The 18,142-nt window shown below is 42.1% G+C and overlaps 5 protein-coding genes across 5 annotated transcripts; 1 reads left to right on the top strand and 4 right to left on the bottom strand.

Moving 5' to 3' along the window:
* Positions 1-375: 375 nt before the first annotated feature.
* Positions 376-1,485, bottom strand: EAE97_007611 (uncharacterized protein; the record flags this gene model as incomplete). The annotated part of the gene is made up of 1 exon (XM_038878125.1): positions 376-1,485. The coding sequence occupies one exon, from the start codon at positions 1,483-1,485 to the stop codon at positions 376-378; it is 1,110 nt and encodes a 369-aa protein (XP_038730963.1).
* Positions 1,486-1,858: 373 nt separating this feature from the next.
* EAE97_007612 (uncharacterized protein) lies at positions 1,859-3,219 on the top strand (the record flags this gene model as incomplete). The annotated part of the gene is made up of 3 exons (XM_038878126.1): positions 1,859-1,949; positions 2,008-2,057; positions 2,113-3,219. The coding sequence occupies 3 exons, from the start codon at positions 1,859-1,861 to the stop codon at positions 3,217-3,219; spliced, it is 1,248 nt and encodes a 415-aa protein (XP_038730964.1).
* A 259-nt stretch (positions 3,220-3,478) lies between these two features.
* Positions 3,479-6,484, bottom strand: EAE97_007613 (uncharacterized protein). The gene is made up of 7 exons (XM_038878127.1): positions 5,915-6,484; positions 5,755-5,809; positions 5,600-5,679; positions 5,165-5,550; positions 4,858-5,098; positions 4,606-4,799; positions 3,479-4,547 (listed from the first exon to the last, which is right to left on the bottom strand). Exons 1-7 carry the CDS (start codon positions 6,223-6,225, stop codon positions 4,456-4,458), a joined length of 1,359 nt encoding a protein of 452 aa, XP_038730965.1. The 5' UTR covers positions 6,226-6,484; the 3' UTR covers positions 3,479-4,455.
* A 4,317-nt stretch (positions 6,485-10,801) lies between these two features.
* EAE97_007614 (uncharacterized protein) lies at positions 10,802-13,829 on the bottom strand. The gene is made up of 4 exons (XM_038878128.1): positions 12,484-13,829; positions 12,283-12,419; positions 12,210-12,226; positions 10,802-12,144 (listed from the first exon to the last, which is right to left on the bottom strand). Exons 1-4 carry the CDS (start codon positions 12,581-12,583, stop codon positions 11,910-11,912), a joined length of 489 nt encoding a protein of 162 aa, XP_038730966.1. The 5' UTR covers positions 12,584-13,829; the 3' UTR covers positions 10,802-11,909.
* A 1,473-nt stretch (positions 13,830-15,302) lies between these two features.
* On the bottom strand, positions 15,303-16,818 carry EAE97_007615 (uncharacterized protein; the record flags this gene model as incomplete). The annotated part of the gene is made up of 5 exons (XM_038878129.1): positions 15,303-15,533; positions 15,589-15,684; positions 15,745-16,265; positions 16,331-16,463; positions 16,720-16,818. The coding sequence occupies 5 exons, from the start codon at positions 16,816-16,818 to the stop codon at positions 15,303-15,305; spliced, it is 1,080 nt and encodes a 359-aa protein (XP_038730967.1).
* Between the last annotated feature and the right edge of the window lie 1,324 nt (positions 16,819-18,142).

Consider the following 18,142-nt stretch of genomic DNA (forward strand, 5'->3'; position numbering starts at 1 on the left):
GATTTTTACCGGGAGCACGCTTCGCCTAATGTGTTCGCTCCTACAGGCAGTAAACGAGGGAGGGTCTTTTAATTTTGATATAAACAAGGATTGAGATCAGAGAAATTTGATATACTTTATACAGTAAATGACGTTTTTATCCAACGATTTGCAGATTTAGAACTTTGAAAATTTTGGGAATTGGACCGCACTCTGATGTCTTAGAAACCTGCATCTAATTATGCGCCATTTGACAGATTGAACTAAACATCTTACCCCGATAGGTAACTTCCATATTAAATTATATAATGCTTGTATGCATCCATCTCAAATTATTCATAACATCATATCCGTGTCGGGAGTTCGCTTGAACTCCTATTCCAATTGCTCGCCCCTTCATCCTCTCAATGGGAGGATATGTTGAATCAAAACCTCTCTTCTACATAGAGGACATTCCGGTTTCTCCCTGACCCAATCTCCAATACAACTCCAACAGAATACATGTCCACATCCCAACACACTCGGATCTTTCAGTTCCTCCAAACACAAAGTACATTTTCTGTTTTGCTCCCCCTTTATCCATCCCATAACCTTGTTATCACTCAGATCATATCTTGCACCTGTTAGCACAGGTGTATTTGTAGTTTTGCCAATAGAGCGGGAGGAATGGGGTATAGCTGAGGATGAAGCGAGGAGATCGCTAGGAGAAGATGGGGAGTCAAGGGAGATTTCTACGCCATTAGATAGAATGGCGGAACTTCCAGATGCAGTGGAAGGAACATCGGTGGAGAAGGTATTATTTAGGTGGAGGTAGGTTTGCACGCTCATTTGAAGGAGGAGAAGTACACCTAAGACTTCATATCCTACACGTTGCTCCGATGGAGCAATGCGCTTTGTAAAGATATATCGTAGTCCCAATAGGCGTTTTGACAGTTGATAGTAAGACCCCGAGAAATAAAAGACGGTGAGAGTAAGGGCGTGAACGGGTGAGGGTGACGTGATTGTTGAGAGATAGGTAAGAATATATTGTTGAAATCTGTAGGAGTATGACTTTTCTTGTGCTTTTCGGGTAAGCTTGCGGAGATTGGCTTCGAGCTTGTTACGGATACGAGTTCGAAATGATGGAAGGATCTTGGTAAGAGAATATGGAAGAAGTATCGAACTTAAAATATAACCCGCGCGTCGAGAAATGTCGGGAAGTCTTAAAGTATCGTCTTCAATCTGAACAATGTCACAGTACTCTTCTCCTAATGTCCGGTTGCCAATGAAAGTCGTGAGGCCGAGATAGAGTAATTCTGAAAATGTTCGCGCTTCATTGGTATAAGTGTGAAGAAATCTTGCTCCATACAACCGGCGCAGGAGATTTGAAAGATGGTTCAGGAGAACTCCTTCAAAATATGCATCTTTTTGATGTGATCGAATTATATCTGGTGCTGCTGCGAATGGGTACTGATAGGATAGACCCTTGTCATCCGAGGAGGAGATCTCAGATACATGATCTGTCATTATATGTATTAGATTTTAAAGAGAAATGTTATTATAAAGTTGAGGTTGGTAGGTTTCACAAAGGTTGCGTGAGGAATGTGTCAATGAATCAAGAGCTTAGAGCCGAGGTCGAGCTTTCCGCCATTTCCTCAGCCTTGTGCCACAATGTGGCTGAAATAGCTCGAGGCTCCAGCTACTCTTATCTAATTTCCATGTGGCTTCCTTACGTATCAGATTAATTTGGGATATTCATATGAAAACGTCTCCCTTTCTAATAAGTTACCCAGTATTGTTGTGTCGTTTGCACTTATACCCAATTCAATTCTTTACATCTCACTTCAGTCATTCATTACAAGCTTAGTGCGGCAGATGTGGTATTGCAATAGATGGTAGAATGGATGGAGACCCTGCTGTTGAGAATGAGCTCGACTCTTTCAGTCGCACTCTTCCCTTACCCTATAGAGTTGCATTGATCATTGTATTAGGTATGTAGTACTTCTCTACCAAGTATATTCCCAAAGCCTATTTGCTGACATTCAATAGGAGTCTGGGCTTGGGGCGCAAATCTTCATTATCTTTCAATTGTTAAAATTGTAAATCATCATTTCACTCGAACTCCCAGAAGACTCTAACCCAAGTGCCTTGCAGAACGTTCCCTCACTCATCCAATACCCACAACGAGCTTCTCCACGAACTGATCCTCCGCATCATTTGTCTGCGTATCGACTTGCTACTTATCTCACAATCCCCCTTGTCCTCTCAATCCTCCTTTTCTGGGCACTCTCACACCGCGACCCAGCTCTAGTAATATACTATGACTTTCTTCCGATAACTTACATTTGCCTTCTCTTCCTCGCATTTCTGGTTCCTTTACGCCGCGCATCTTACTCTGGTCGTCTCCATTTTCTCTCCGCCCTTAAGCGTGTTTCAATTGGCGGTCTCGCTCTTCCTAATGAAGGCAAGTTCGGCGACATCCTCCTGGCTGATGTTCTCACCTCCTATGCGAAAATTATAGCCGACCTTTTCGTCTCTTTTTGCATGTTCTTCACCCCTTCTGGAAGCGCAACTTCTCGGCCTGATCGTGGTTGTGGTGGACAATATCTCGTACCGATTATGATCGCGATACCTTCGCTTATTCGTTTCCGACAATGCATAATCGAATACCTACGAGTTAAGAATTCACGCTCATCTACTGCTGGATGGGGAGGTCAACACTTAGCCAATGCGCTCAAGTATTCCACGGCATTTCCTGTGATTATATTCTCTGCTATGCAGCGAAACCTCTCCGTAAATGAAACCTCGATAAACATTACCACAACAACACTCTATCGATTCTGGCTACTAAGCGTACTCATCAACTCTCTATACTCTTTCTACTGGGATGTGACTAAAGACTGGGACCTCACTCTCCTGATTCCATCATCAAAAAACACAGCCTCCTACCCCCTTCGACCTCGCCTATATCTCCCTACACAAGAGCTCTACTACATTGCCATCCTTTTTGATTTCCTCCTCCGTTTCACATGGTCTCTCAAACTCTCTCCTCATCTTGACCACTTTGCCGATTTTGAAAGCGGCATTTTTTTATTAGAGGTATTGGAAGTCGCTAGGAGATGGATGTGGATATTCCTTCGAGTGGAGACGGAATGGGGACGAGAAAAGGAAAAGGGTAATGCAAATGGACTGCTAGGTGGCCCAGGAGTAGACGATGTTCTGTTAGGCGATTATAGGGATGAGGATGACTATAGTGATTAAGATGTGGGACTTTCATGCATCCGGAGAAGTAGACTGGAGTCGATTATACTATTTAATATGAATGGATGTGCTGTAGTGGAGTCTGCATCTTTCGGTGAATAGGAGCATGCATCTACAGATAGGTACTTGAAATGATATCAGGAGAGAGTGAGCGCTTGAATCAACTGAATGTAGGATATAGCTGGCTATTTCTAGGAAAGGTTGCAAAGAATTGAAATCCCAACCAACATATATATACCACTCATACTAAGATCATCAAACTCACCGACTATGAGCTCCTCGATTTGTGAACAATCCCCGACACCTATCTGAAAGAATTAACGTTCCCCGTCTGGGGATTGGGCATCGCGTTAGCTTCCATTATCCCCTGCACTTTATTATTGCCCATGCTTTATATACGCGTTGATTTGTGTGGATGCTCCTTCGAGGGTTCAGCATGAAACTTGTTTAAGCCATGGATACCTGATGATATCTACTTAGTCAACAGATCGATTTCTCCCCCTCTCCCTCCTTACCCCCCGTATCGCTAGCTCAAAGGAAGATGGGAGAAACTTAACAAATAGCTATTACCACACTGTCACGTCGCCCTGATCAGGGTAGAGGATAGCCACGAAAAACTATTCAATCTATTATCATGACCTTTCAGAACTTAAAGACTTCGGAGGTAATTGTCAATGGCATGAGTACCTAGGTAGGTATGCATAGATACGTCTGGAATTGTACGAAGTGAATATGTAATACACCACAATGGCTGTTCTATACATCAAGATTTACCAACTGAGCCGTAGGTATACCAACTCCTTCACTTCTCTCCGGAGCTTGGACAAATTGGTTTCCAGCTATAAATCGACCAACATGCAAACAAAACCCATGCCTATATCGCCACGCCGTACTCCGTCCCTGTATCCAAGCCAATTCAAGTCTTTTCAAGCAGAAAAACACAACACAATACGGAAAACGGATATGTATGTCTGCCATAAAACGTAACGCCTGATAGTGATTTCTTTTTATCCTTCTTTCTCTTCCGATGTCGGCTCATGTTCTAGAAATCAGATCAAGAACAAACACGCGCTGGGAAACCTGAATTTGAACAAACGGAGCTGTAATAATAGTAAAAGTCTGGGAATAAATAGTGCACGGTGCTTCAATTGGCTTCAGGAAATGATGTGGTATATGCGCGTAGTTTTTGAGGAAATATTATGTCGAGAAGGCGTAAGACCAGACGGAGGTTGACTTCTAATAGTCATCGTCGTCATCGCCTCGGCTACCGTCTTTTCCTCCCTTTCCTGGTCCATCCTTTCCATCCTTTCGGATTGGGATTTTGATACCTTTTAATTTCATTAGAATCAATTCTTCGAGCTGTCAGAAAGAGGGGTATGGTCGTACCTTGTGTAGCAAAGCATTTACTTAATGCTGTACTTTCTACCACACCAGGGAATTTCTTTGCGGAATAAACTTTAAACACCTCCGAGAAACATGAGGCAAGAACAGGGGCTTTTCCAGTATTGACGGAACACGATGAGTTGGCGTTATTTTGTGGTGCTGAAGGAACACCAACATTGACGAATGAAAATCGAAGGCTGCTTTAATATTAGTACCAGACGTACTAAGCAATGACTAGGTAGATTGATAGCTTACCGGAAATCACCTTCGGTTCGGACGGAAAGGTCTTGAAGCACAAACCAGATCCCGATTCGGTCATCCGGGTCTGTAAGACGAAATGCAGAAGCCGACAAACTGCCAATGAGATTTCGTGTGAACATTCCTTGTGGGGGATTTGTCTGGCTTATGGGTATGCGACCTAATCCGATATCTTGTGGGGTGAAAGGACGAGAGGGGTAAGGATCTTGATTATTGTGGCTTGGGACGGATTGAGATGCTATGAAAAGTTGATCAGTACAATATTTTACATTCCTAGTCATCAAATTCAGCAAGGGGTTCATACGTTGGGGATAATAATAGTTTGACTGTTGAGGTTGTACTTGGTATCCATTTGGAGGTGGGTAGTTAGGATTTCCACCGTAACCCGACTGTTGTCCGGGTTGTTGCTGTGAGTATGCGCTCACTTGTGGAGGGCCTGGAAACGGACTGAAACCAGCTCCCTGGTAAGGTGGCGCACTACCATATGTTGGGCTGGTGGGCTCTCGTTGACTTTGTCCGGGAAGTAGGCTCGAGTATGCAGCTGCACCTCCTTGTATTTGTGTATAAGATACTGGAACTGTGGCTGAGATCGATGGAGAAGTTTGCGAGTGGCGGACAAGATTGACTGGTCGATCGCCATCCGCTGACCATAAGTCTACGTTAAGCACAAACATTACATGTTCGATGTTGCTATTTAGACATTAGAATGATTGTATAGATGTATGGTGTTGGAACTCACTTGACGTCCACCTCTTTCCCAGTGGCAATCTCTGTTATACTTAGTTTGACGCATGGAGGAGGAGTGATAGGCCGACGATCCTAAATATGGTCAATTATGATCGAGAATAAGACCACATGAGAAGATTAGTTCTCATTAAATTCTTTGGTCCTTACCTTGTCTCCAAATCCACACATTCGAGCTCGTTTTGGTTGTTGTTGAACTTCCAAACTAGAAAATCAATCAGCGACGCTCGCCCCGATAACACAATCGAAGTTTAATATGCCACCCCTGACCAAAATGAGGGGGAGAATTCGATCCAAAATCAAAACATACGTATATTTTCTCCCATCTACAGTAATAGACCGAGGGGACGGTTCTTGACCTGGAAGCCCAATAGAAAATGACGACACAGCCTCTGAGGATGGCAAATGTTCTGGAGGAGGAGGAGGACGAGAAACAGGCAGAGAATTGTTGTATTGTTCGTAGGCCGAAATGGTTGAATGTTGAGATGCCATTGTTTGTGGCATGGAGTATGGAGCTCCCTGATGAGGTGGACCAGGTCGATATGTTGTATCGTGAAGACTTGGCATGGTTGATCGAGGATGCATATCGCGAGGTGGTGAAGCATATGCTGTAGTATTCATGATTAATATATAATTTTTATTTGGCCGTCGTCAATGACAGCCTAGCCCTTAATTAATCGATCTTTCTCAATATTTGCGTATCTTAAATTCTTTATGAAGCGGTATAGATGTGAAGAGAGGAAACGGGTATGTGACGGTATAAATGTGCATGTATATATGAACGATATGAATGATAGATGAGGTCAACGGTTTAGATATGTACTTCTATAAGATGATGATGACAATGGATGTAGCTTCAAATAATTCGGTAGCGAAAAGTCCGTCTGAAGGTTTTTGGTTAAAAGGAATAACCTTGAAGATGATCCTGGTTGTCAAAGGATAATCTTAAAAGCGCGGAACCACGATAGGACACCTCCTAGCTCAGTGCAGCGTTGCACGCTAAAATTGATGTATGTAGGTATGTATGTATGTAAGTGCTATATACGGATGTAGGTATGTGGGCACTGGGACTGGACTGGACTGGACTGGTACTGGCACTGGGAAGTGGAATTTCCTAGATAGTGTGTGTGTGTGTGTGTGTGGGATTGGGGGGGGGGGGGGGTGGCGGGATTGGCAGAAGTAGAGGTTGGTCAAGGTATCGATGCTCGGATCTCTCCCTTCCTTCTTCAAAGTCTTCAGAGGAATCTCTTCTTCACAGAGGACAAATACTATCATCGTATTGTAGCCTCAAAACGAAATGTTTGGTGAGAGAATTCAGAGGGTACACACAACCAAACAGAACAGACACCTTCCGCAGAAATGCCCTAGTTCCTCTCTTCTCCTTAAGTTCTCTTGACCCTTTACAGAATCTTTAAGGTTTGTCAAACGGATGGGATAATGTGATAATGCCGTAATAGGCGGATGGCATCAGATACCTAGTACACGATGTGAACAATTTTTCTGTTGTGTCTTACAACTTGCTTGGGGGTCTTTGAGGGGCTTTCGGCAGATGAAGGGGTAATTAGGCCTGATAGAGTGAGGTGAGTGAGTGCCCGCTACTTACTGCCCACTACTCAATGCCCACGATCCACTCACTGCCTTACTAGCTAGTTAATCTAGAACTACTAGGTAGGTAATGCTTCATTTGGTGCTCAAATTTGACAGCGGGTAGAAAAGCTTGAAATGGAAATACACAATCTCATATCATTATGGATTCTGGAAATTCTTATTCACGCCCCTTCATTCTTACTACAGTAAACTAGATATTCAATTTGAGTTTTGTAACTCGTTGATCTCCCGGAACCTAAGTTACTGCTGTTAAAACTTACAGCGGTGTTTATTTGAGCTAATTACTGTTATTTATAGGGCTCAACTAGGTACCTGGGTGTACATATCTACCTACCTACACAGCACCCAAATCGTTAATTGGCTCAAAATAGAGATTGATCAAGTACTTCTGGCTTTCGTACTTCGTATTTCGTATATCTTAATCATCAGCCAGCACAAAAATCACTGAACTACCTTAGGTACAGGCACTGATGAAGTATCGATTCAGGGGAACCACTCAACGAGTAGTGTTCTAAAAGCAATTCTTATACAACACATCGTGGATATTCATACAAATCTGATCAGAGGTGAATGGAAACGCATCAAAATTAGAACAATTCAGCTATCACAATACGGTAAGTAAGATTGTAAGTTCGATTTGATAGTTACATTATAACCAATCACATAATATCATCGAATCTAACAGGACTTTCCCCTCAACCATCACATAAGTATCATATCATTGATTTCCCATGTAATCTGAAGTTTTCTATGTAAGATGATTTGTAGAATTCAATTGGCCAGTATGGTCTAATAATGCAGTATGATCTGATGGTCATTTCACGACCCTAACGTTAACCCCATATGGCTGGATTCTCGTTACTTTACATTATCATGTCATATCATCAAATTCCCTTCCACCCCAGCAGTTTTTAAAGGAGGAAAATCCGATGGGAACCCCAAAGGCACCGAAGCCCAAATTGCTGGGTTGATCATGAGTTGTGTTACAGTGCAGCCGTCACAAATTTTAATCCGAATTACCCCAATGAAACTCGTCTGGTAAAAGTAAGTATCGCTTGTCTCTGCGGCGGCGTACATGCATGCTTGGCACCCTTAAGCATGAATTCCTAAAAGTTGGAATTCATAGATAGATCTATTCGGGTGATCGTAGAGGTAGCAAGATATAGAAAATGTGCCACCCAGCATATGCACAAGCGTTTGACAGTTTGGGAATTGGGAATCGGGGAGCAGCTGGGCCGTCTTAAAAGAGAGATGTGCTGCGGCAGTGAAGCGGCAGGAGTTTAGGTTGCATACAACAATACGCCATGCTGAGAAATGATAGGTACTAAGCCTCTCCCCAAAAATCATTTACGGATCATTTTAAAGACCCCTCGTATCACTGATTTATGTTTATTGCTTGATTATACCATAGATGCCTCTCCTGGTTGGTTCCTGCTCGCTTCCACCTGGATCTCACCAAGTACCGTTAAGGATGACTTAGTATTGTATACGAAGTAGTATTGATCGAGCCATCGACTTAAAATCGCAGAATCAACAGAGAATGTATTTTTAACCAAAGATGCAGCTAAATAAGCTACCACTTCAATCTTCTACCTATCTCTTCAAAAATTCAGATCGCGTTTACCCTCGAAGATCGTTTGTGATCAGACCTTAATGAGCTCGTCATACAATTCTTTCTACCCCATGCTCAGCTATCAAGGATGATGATATGCTAACAAGAATAGGAGAGTCCTATTGGTATGAATAACGAAGGTGCCAGGAAGATGTTTACCGTTGGTTTGGTAAAGTACCGTAGATGCAAGCATCAGGATCAGGGTTTAGTAATAGATACTAGGTCTGATTAGAGTGGCACGACGAGGTTAAATGACAAGGTCCCTTACATCATCCTGTTTGGCTGAATGTGAATTACGTCCTCCTGACTAAAGGCTTAGAAGAGAGATTCTCCATGACCAGAACCAATGATCCAATGGGTCCAAAGATAATCCATAATCATGGTCCGACAATACGCCATACTATGATCAAACTCTAGTAAGCACTTGAACATCATACCCAACGGAACGTTCTTGCATTTGTTGGAAATTCGTGAGATCGAATGAAATTGTCTTTGGGGCCCAAAAACTCACCCTGTTAGGTAAGATAATGAATATGCGGGTATGATTTGGAGGGGCTTTTCATTGGCATATTGCGGGCAGCCGGGTAATGCTTTTCGGCCAACCCAGGATTGGAAACCTTGAGACTTGGGTCTTGACTTGAGTGAAGACAAGGTCAAGGATATCAAGGATATAGGGACGGAAGCTGGGAAGTCAGTACCTATCAATACAAGTGGACAAGCTAAAGCAAAGCCTAGAGCTGGCCCAAGTGTCCGCAACTGAGTAAGTCACTGTGGGGTTTATCGGATTAGCTGACAGGAATATGTGACGTTACTTATGAATTTATATCTCGTTTTGTCATTTTTGACCACTTGAAGGAATAAATGCGGCAAATTAATAAACAAACGGAAGCACATCCGCTCAATTAGACTAGGTAGTTCTTCGGAGATGCTGCAGAAATCCGAATTTTAGCAATTCAGGGGTGTGTAGCAACATCGCTAAGATACTTTTACAGCATTTAGTTTCTCGTCCCTAGATCAGGTTTTTTTTTCTGTTCAGTTCAACTTTAGACAATTTGAACGATACTTCAAACCATCAGTTGATACAGTATCTATATAGACACACTGAGAATCTTCCTTGTGCTCTAATTGATCCGGACTTTATCTCCTTTATCATGGCATCCAATGAAATCACACTTTTGCCCCCCCCCCCATCCCACCGTCTACCCCGTACAACCCAACAACTTTATTTCCAGATGGCATTTCCCCTCATCTCCAACGGCTGCCGTGTTACCCCGAGAACCCCCGCTCGAAAAAGTGGTCTTATGTTTCCATGTACGGACATCATGGTCCTTTCATGTGCCTCCTTGCCACGACCCGGTATCACAGTTTCATAAGCTGCATACCATTTCATTTCCCCTTTCTACCTCACCTGTGTAGAAACAAAGTTACATAAGTATATGCTTACTATTTCTCTACAGAGTACATATTGATGCATGCATCGATCAGTAATCTATACATATTATGAGCTCGCCAACCCCGAGGCATCGGTACGTATCCGAGGGAAGGGTGCCGGGATAAGTAGAGCGTCGCATCGTGCTGACTGGGTATCAACTATCTGCAACTAAAAGATTTTACATGTGTATCAATCTCACAACGATGCTTTTCAGGAAGGAGGTATGTGTATGTATGTACTAGTAGGGAATCTAAAATTACGCATCGCTAATGAAAACTTTCTAAGATGGAGGTAAATATTAAATACTTCTAATAATCCCATCGCTGCATTGTTATTCATAGTGTTTTATTGTAGAGACTGCGAGAAAATCGAATCATTGTGACAAAGTCTTTGTATACCGGAAAACCGCAACTCATGGATTCTACTGGTACATACTAGATAATTTGATCAACTATACTTGTAGGGATATAAAAATAGTTCTGTGTATTGTAATCGGCACCTAGCACACAGTTATATTGCTCCATACATTCATTGTATCGATATTATACAATCACATTATCTCATACATTATATCCATATCCAACAATCATATTATCACATAGATTATATAGATATTGTACAATCACATTGTTCCATATATTATATCGATAGCATACTATCAGGAAATTGTGAGGCCCTTGCAAGAGAGAGAATCGGATTCCCCCCTTATATCTAGCCTTTCGTGCAAAGGGCTCTAAAACAGCATGTGCAATGCATACCGCAATGCTTTTGTGCTTTAGTGTACTAATTAATCTTGAAAACATCGTGCTAGGCACTGCGAGGCACAGCAGAAGAGATCACTCGATTCTCAGATTTTTATAGGGGATGTTTAAAATGGTGTACAAACTTTAATTAAGTCATAGTGGCTGGTGGACTTTACAAATTAACGAATATGATGTAAAGTTTCGGTTCGGGAGTGTAATTTTGAACGGGGTTGCATATGTGACAGGTATTCAATCTACTTCTTATATTGTACGTTCGTGGGTACCCATTTGAATGCTGAGCGAGAAGCTATTCATTCTTTGCCACAGACGCACATTCAAAAGAACTTTGTAAGATATGGATGCCAATGATCAAATATGTTACCAGTCACGAAGTATAACCATGCTCGAGCCATGGCAAAAGTCTCAACTGCGCCGCGCGACTGAGACTGCCTAACAAGTACCATGAAAGAAGTCACTAACTATCACTTTCCATCAAAGAAGCACATAATAATGATTCCGCAAGTGAGATGGATGATGTTGTGAGAAATGCATGTTCTTGCATAGCCCCCAAAAAGCCACCAACAGAATACAAAATTCGCCGTCCACACACGTTCTCGATGTGGCTAATCTTCACAATAGACAAGGAATAAGTATGTCAAGTACCGGCATCAACGTATCGATTGGTCAGAGGGCCTATGTGTTTATTGCAATTATATTAGAAGCCGCGTATAACCGTTGAATCCGGAAGACTTGTGATGGTGAAGCAAAGCCGCAGTTCTCTGCCACATGACGATGCTCAAACTGTGCAATATCAACTATCGGTGAGGGGCAACTCATATCTCCCAAACTTGATCAAATCCATCAACGCCAGGTATCATTCCATCCCATGCCTAAGACTCCATAAAATTGTTTAAGCCTTACCCATCCTTTCTTTCAACCATGCCTTTCCCTTGTCTGCTAGGCCTTTCTGGGATTCGAGCTTGTTGTCCGGCTTGCTGTAATCAAGCTCATCTTCGTCTGAGATTGCATTATCCCATCTGGTATCCTTGCGCGCTGCAACGATCTCGGCCTCGCTTGGTTTGAAAACATTTGCCGCTCCGCCCCGACCGACGTGACTCGACGAAGAAGATTCCCTTCTTGGATTACTAAAGCATTTAGGTTAGAATTGAGCACTGTTTGAAATTGATTCGAGCTTTGGAACTCTACCTACCCAACGACATCTTGCGCCTACATCTTGTTAGCACCAAGTACGGATATTTCGATCAAGTAGGCTGAAAACTTACTCGCCTGGCCGATTCGGGGTCTGTATTCTTCGCCATATTTCCACTTCCTCCGCGACCAGTGGTGTAAATGTCGCTTTTGATGGTGGGTGTGTTGAGGGTGAGAGGCTCATCATCATGAGGAGAAGTGCCAATATTGCCTAGAAAGACAGGTTAATCAAATAAAGCGTTAAAGTAAATCAAAATAAACGGAAAAGAGCTTACCAGCGCCGCCACGGCCGTGAGAGAGGTTGGCCGACCGGATGGAGGATGACGAAGCACGTCGAAGCTCTTCCTCAGCAAGGTATTGAGGTAGAGCGGCCATTTTGAATGATCAAGGATGCTTCGAGATATGGGTAAAATTCATTACTTGAGAATTTGTTCGTTTGAGGTGGACTTAGATCAAAGGAGAATATTTTATGTGATTGTCAGAATCTGCTGAAAATATAGCCGCAAAATTTCTTTGTTTCAACCCGAGCTAACTGCGCCAGGAATGAGTGAATTACACCTTATTGCGTGATGATACACAATTGTTTGAAAAATGAATTCGCAACAGGTGAAAACTATCAAAAGGGAGAGAAAACCGAATCTGATAATGCGGGGAAGTATATATTTATACGTTCGATCCACATGGGACGAACACAACGAGGTGTATGTCCTGCAACATCACAAAATGAGAATGAAAAAGGATGGAATTTATTAAATAGAGTCTTAGCCTTACTTTCCCAAGCCAGGTAATACAATAAATTCTCCTTAATCTTTCAGATCATGTGGTACTATGTATGTATTTAATGCTGCTATGCGCTCCATGTTTCGAAACGCCCATCCAATCATTGAATTCATTGAATTCCATTCAATTCCTCAGACATTCAGAGCCAACCGAACAAGTCGTAATACTCAAATGACAGGCAAAAGTTGAGCGAAATCTCGAGGCTTTTGGGCTCCGGGTAGAGGAATCAAAACGTAATGGAAAATGCATGAGACTCACGGGGGCAATATGGCGCCATTCTCCCTTTCAATTGGAAAGTCCCGTGAGGCTTCTAGAAGAAATTATGTTCCTCTGCAGAGATATATTGCCTCATACCTTCCTGACATGGCACATGTTCGTCGTCACCTTGCAAGATCAAGGAGGGATGAGGATGATACTGTTGGTGGCCGAGCTGCATAACGTTTTGATACTGCAATAATGGACTACCTACCTACACATGCGACTGAATAGTACTTACGCGATCAAAGCGTGCAGCATTTCAGGTACGTCCCACAATTGAATGAAAGAAGTCCATATCTTCGGGATTCTTGGCAATTTTCGAAGTTTAATAAGAGGCTCTCTTGAAAGGTCCCGGGGATCCAATGACAGATATCTCAATACAAATGGAAGTTTATTAATCGTTTCATTGTTGAAATTGGAAGGAAAGAGAAGGGTTTCTTGTTGGTCATAGCTCCTCGGTTACCGCAGACGCTAGTGAAGAGCTATGAGTTGATGCAGATTTTTTTTCTTTTCCAAAACTTTTGTACCACAACGACAACAACAACAACAACCACCAACCTTCTTGGTAACATATTCATTCAACCTTGAAATACCTCGAAAACAATCGTTTGATCTAGAGCACGCATTATGCTCTTGCGGTCTATTTAATCATAGACAATGCGGTATTCATAACTCGCAAATCAATGTGCAAACTTCCTTCGACGAACACAATCAATGATTGTCTGCCTCTGTTCAGTTCCGCCAATACGAAACAAATACATATACAAAGGTGTTATAGGTAGGGGATAGGTATGGTCACAGCAGCTATACGGTAAGTACTGCTGATTGTTCCGGCGTTGAATCTCTTTACTTTTCTACCCGTCTCATCCATCGTTTTCCTTCTTCCCTTCCCTTGCAAAACCACGCCAGCTTCTAAAACATTACTTAACGGCACTCGATTTCTTCAATAAAACGAGATGTTTTCGCGCTGTGCGAAGAATACTTATAACCCGTTGCTGGGCGCCTGACTTTGAGATGTCGTTTAGACTTTTCTGAAAGGTTGGGAATCAGCTGAGGCTACATTCTTTTAAATCATCTTTTTTTTCTTTGCAGACAAAATCAATGGCTTGATGTGTGAGTATACAAATGGTTCATACCTATTTGTATATCAGCGCATAATCCTGTTCTCTAGAAGGCATTCTATCACATTTACTCGATTGGTGCCGATGACAATAGGTCAGCACAGTTTGATTTACCTTTCACTTTTTGGAACGCAAAGCCATCTACAGGTTCAAGAATAATAGAGGTTACCCGCAATCTCCACCTTGAAGCTGCATATCTCCTTTTGTTGGAGGTGATGGCCTAAGATCATTCGTGTGTTTAAATAATTGCAGGCACTCATAGATATCTTGAGCTTAGATAGCATAAACCTACAATTTAATATAAACTGTACTCATTTCAAATTCGTATTCTTGTACTTCCGTCGTCTCTAAAGTGACATAACCATGTGTGTTTCCCTCACTCTACCAGATAGATAGCCGGCTCCTGATATCTCCTTGTATGTCCGTCAGTAGACAACTACCTTTTACACTAGACTGCATCGTCGTCAGCCCCAATTCGACATGATCTGGTGTATTTCTCAAGACTAAGATTCTCATGCTCGCCTTCCCCTACACCAATGTGGTACAAACTCTTCGAAATTGCAATGGCAAAGCCGAATCGATTGTCCGGACTTCGATTGTTGATTCAGGAACACATCTGATAGGTACGTTTGGCATGATTACTGGCAAGAGTGGAGAGTCGTGGCACACTTTTTGAAATACACAAAAAATGAAACAATACTCAAAACTAACCAAATGTCTGAGATTATTCAGACTGGGATTATAGATCCCAAAGTTCTGAATCAACAATTGACAATGAGTTTAATCTCGAAGGAACATAGTAATTCTTCGTTCATCAAAGAAAGGTTGAAAATGGAACTTGGTTCAGACACTTTCAACAGTCTTGATCTAGAACGATTTCAACGCCTCAATGTGAGGTGAGACTGAAGGTTTCATTTTGTCGTGTCTCAAAGTTCCTAACTTCTCAGATATTCCTTGACTTTCTCCCCCCAAATGACACCTTTCTTGTAGTAATGTATCTCCGGTACATTTCCCTTCTTCAAACCATCAATTGCCTCTGCCAGCTCCTCTCCCAGGCCTTCTTCTTTTATTTGGGTAATTGGGGTAAGATAAGTTCTAATTGAGAACACCAAGGCTTTGGTTTGTGGAAGACGATGTATCAGTTGACGTTCACAGCGGAGGTTCGCCTAGAAAATTAGTCTTGTGGAAAAAGTGGTACGACAGAACGAAGTAGGAGCCTACATCTTTGACATCAAACTCTTCTTCTTTCGCTTCTTCGTCTTCATAAAGATGATTTCCACTCGCTACATATAAGCGCGAGTGGGTAGTTATCGACCACTGTCCCGTTTGGTTACTTACCTGTTCCTAGTAGTCTCAGGAATTGGTAGAGAAACTTACATTGACTCTCTTGATAATCTTCCCAACTTCCAATCGATCGAAACTTCGATACATACTTGTCTCCAACTTCTCTTTGTACTTTGGCACGGGCTTATGAATATCCCTTATTTTCTTACCGAGCAGTGCTTGAGTGTCAAATCCGGCTGGGAAGCATGTAATGAACCCTCCCAAGATGTAACCGTCGCCGTCAAGAGAGGGAACCAGAATGAGATAATCGCTATCGATATTTGTGCCCAAGGTACGGAGAGCTTCGATAGGAGAGGAGGGAGTGAGAGGAATATGATGGCCTGTTGCTTTATTCAAAAGATATGTAGAATGAAGAGAATAGACAGTGGGAAAGCGAGTAGGGAGGTAGTTGGCGGTCAAGTCCGTGTAAAATTCCTGGATCGCAGCATGGGATGATGGGAGGGCTTGGAGTACTTTGGGGGTGTGTTCTCTTATCACGTTGGTGCGGACAGCGAGGCGATCAAGGTATGTCCGGTCCATTTCTATGAGTTCAGATGGAGGACATGATTGGATACCTTTGTTTTGTAAGTATAGGAAGTTTAGAACGAGTGGACAACAGAATTCAGAGGGAGGTTTGTACCCATTGTCATGTGATATACTGGTTTGAAAGGTCGCAATTTGAGGGGCTCTGTGGTACGCCAGTCGAAATCTAATAAAGGAGTGATGCTTGGAGGATTGGAAATGGTCGATATTTTCTCGTCATTGAAATTGGACTTGCGGAATTGGTTAGACTATAGACTTGGGATAGGTACGCAGTAAAGGAGAGTGACAATGCCGCTTGGCTACGTTGTGTGATATTGTATGTTGGGAGGGGGGGGTCTTCTCCTAAAGTAGGCGAGTAAGTGGGGAATGTTGTCTTGAGCAATTAAAACTGTCAATTGTTCAGACAACTTTGGGATAACAGGACACCTCGCGAGACAAGAACCTAGGTGAGAAGAGAAGCATATTTCAGCTTTAGAGGTACCGTACCGTTTCATTTCGTCGAGCTGTCCAATACTTCCACTGTATCCTCCATACTGCGTATAAACCAAAGATTGCTGCACCAACTTGCAACCAAAAGACCATCATGATTAACGAAATATTGAAATGTAATTGATATGATATATAACTTTGAATCGGATAGATAGCTACCCCATATATATATATATATATATTAATAACTATTTTTACCTCGACAATATCTATCGTCGGCGTGAATACTATGACAATGACTCACGCCTTCTTCATCTCGGGAAAATACGTCCCGAATTGGAATGTATAACCTGCGACACAATCATTCGGTGATAAGAAATGAATGTCGACGTATAGTTCGCAAATAGTGACCTAGGATCGTTGCATGTACGTCCAAGAGCCACTACCACTTGAGCAACAAACATGATGTACATATATATCTCCAAGACATCCCTTTTCATCCTCTGAGTTTGGAGAGTAACGATACCAATACCGTGTTGGAAATAGATGAAAGGACATCGAAGAGAAGCATCTCGTAGAATATCATCAGATACCTACAGATACATTCTATGCGTGAGAGAAAAGATATGCTGGAATTGACCACTGACAAAATCCCTGAACCAATTGTCCCACAAGTGTGTCGTCAACATACAACACAGGCCTTTTCTGAAAAGCGAATTTCGAGGATTCTTGGATTGTCGACCAAGCAAAAAAGTGCCAAGAATTTCCCAATGAAAAGCGAGGCGTACCTCCCCCCAAAACCCTTATAGAATGTTTATCAAATTCAAAAGACCTCTTCTCATACTTTGGAAAGGGTATTTCAATTCAAATAATTGAAGATTCAAATAGTGTTGTAACTGAAGGCTTTTTCAGGTGTTTGTTCAAAGCTATCAGCTCTCATAATTTTATTTGTGGTTGATTTAATTTGTTGGGGCAATCAATTTTGGCCTCTTTTTTCCCCTATATATAAACCCGTCTCTACTTGGGATAATAAATTCTATAATAAAGCAATAAATAATAAAATTTCAGAAATTAATAGCTTTAAATAAATTCTTGAATAATCTTCAGTTGTAAAAGTATTCAAATCTTTAATTATTTAAATTGGAATAGAACAATTGGATTATTAAAGAGCTTTGCTAGTGGTCAATTCCGGCCTCTTTTTTCTCCCACAGAAATGGTCTGTGGCATTTTGGTTTTGCTTGACGCCACACCCTCGTCCGGATCGTCAGCATGCTTTCCTAGCTATCTCTCAACTTATAATGTATAAGCATCAATGGGTATTGAATCACACCTAGTTCCTACTAGTAAGAAAAGGAAAGTCATTCATAGCCGTATCCAATCGACCCCAGAATCTCAAATGCTTATCATCTGTGCCGGCGAATAGCAGTATTCTAATACGAAGTTCAATGACGGCACTAATGAAAGGCTATTGATGTCTCTT

This window comes from Botrytis byssoidea (genome assembly GCF_014898295.1).
Source record: "Botrytis byssoidea strain MUCL 94 chromosome Unknown BBYS_015, whole genome shotgun sequence".
NCBI classification, from domain to species: domain Eukaryota; kingdom Fungi; phylum Ascomycota; class Leotiomycetes; order Helotiales; family Sclerotiniaceae; genus Botrytis; species Botrytis byssoidea.

What these genes read in the sequence shown, in the direction of transcription:
- EAE97_007613 (XM_038878127.1), bottom strand. Translation starts at nt 6,225, where the DNA reads ATGAATACTACAGCATATGCTTCACCACCTCGCGATATGCATCCTCGA. An exon ending in GGGAAAGAGGTGGACGTCAA is followed by an intron (nt 5,551 to 5,599) that starts GTGAGTTCCAAC and finishes ATGTCTAAATAG; the next exon opens with CAACATCGAACATGTAATGT. An exon ending in AAACTATTATTATCCCCAAC is followed by an intron (nt 5,099 to 5,164) that starts GTATGAACCCCT and finishes AACTTTTCATAG; the next exon opens with CATCTCAATCCGTCCCAAGC.
- EAE97_007614 (XM_038878128.1), bottom strand. Translation starts at nt 12,583, where the DNA reads ATGGCCGCTCTACCTCAATACCTTGCTGAGGAAGAGCTTCGACGTGCT. An exon ending in TCACGGCCGTGGCGGCGCTG is followed by an intron (nt 12,420 to 12,483) that starts GTAAGCTCTTTT and finishes CTGTCTTTCTAG; the next exon opens with GCAATATTGGCACTTCTCCT.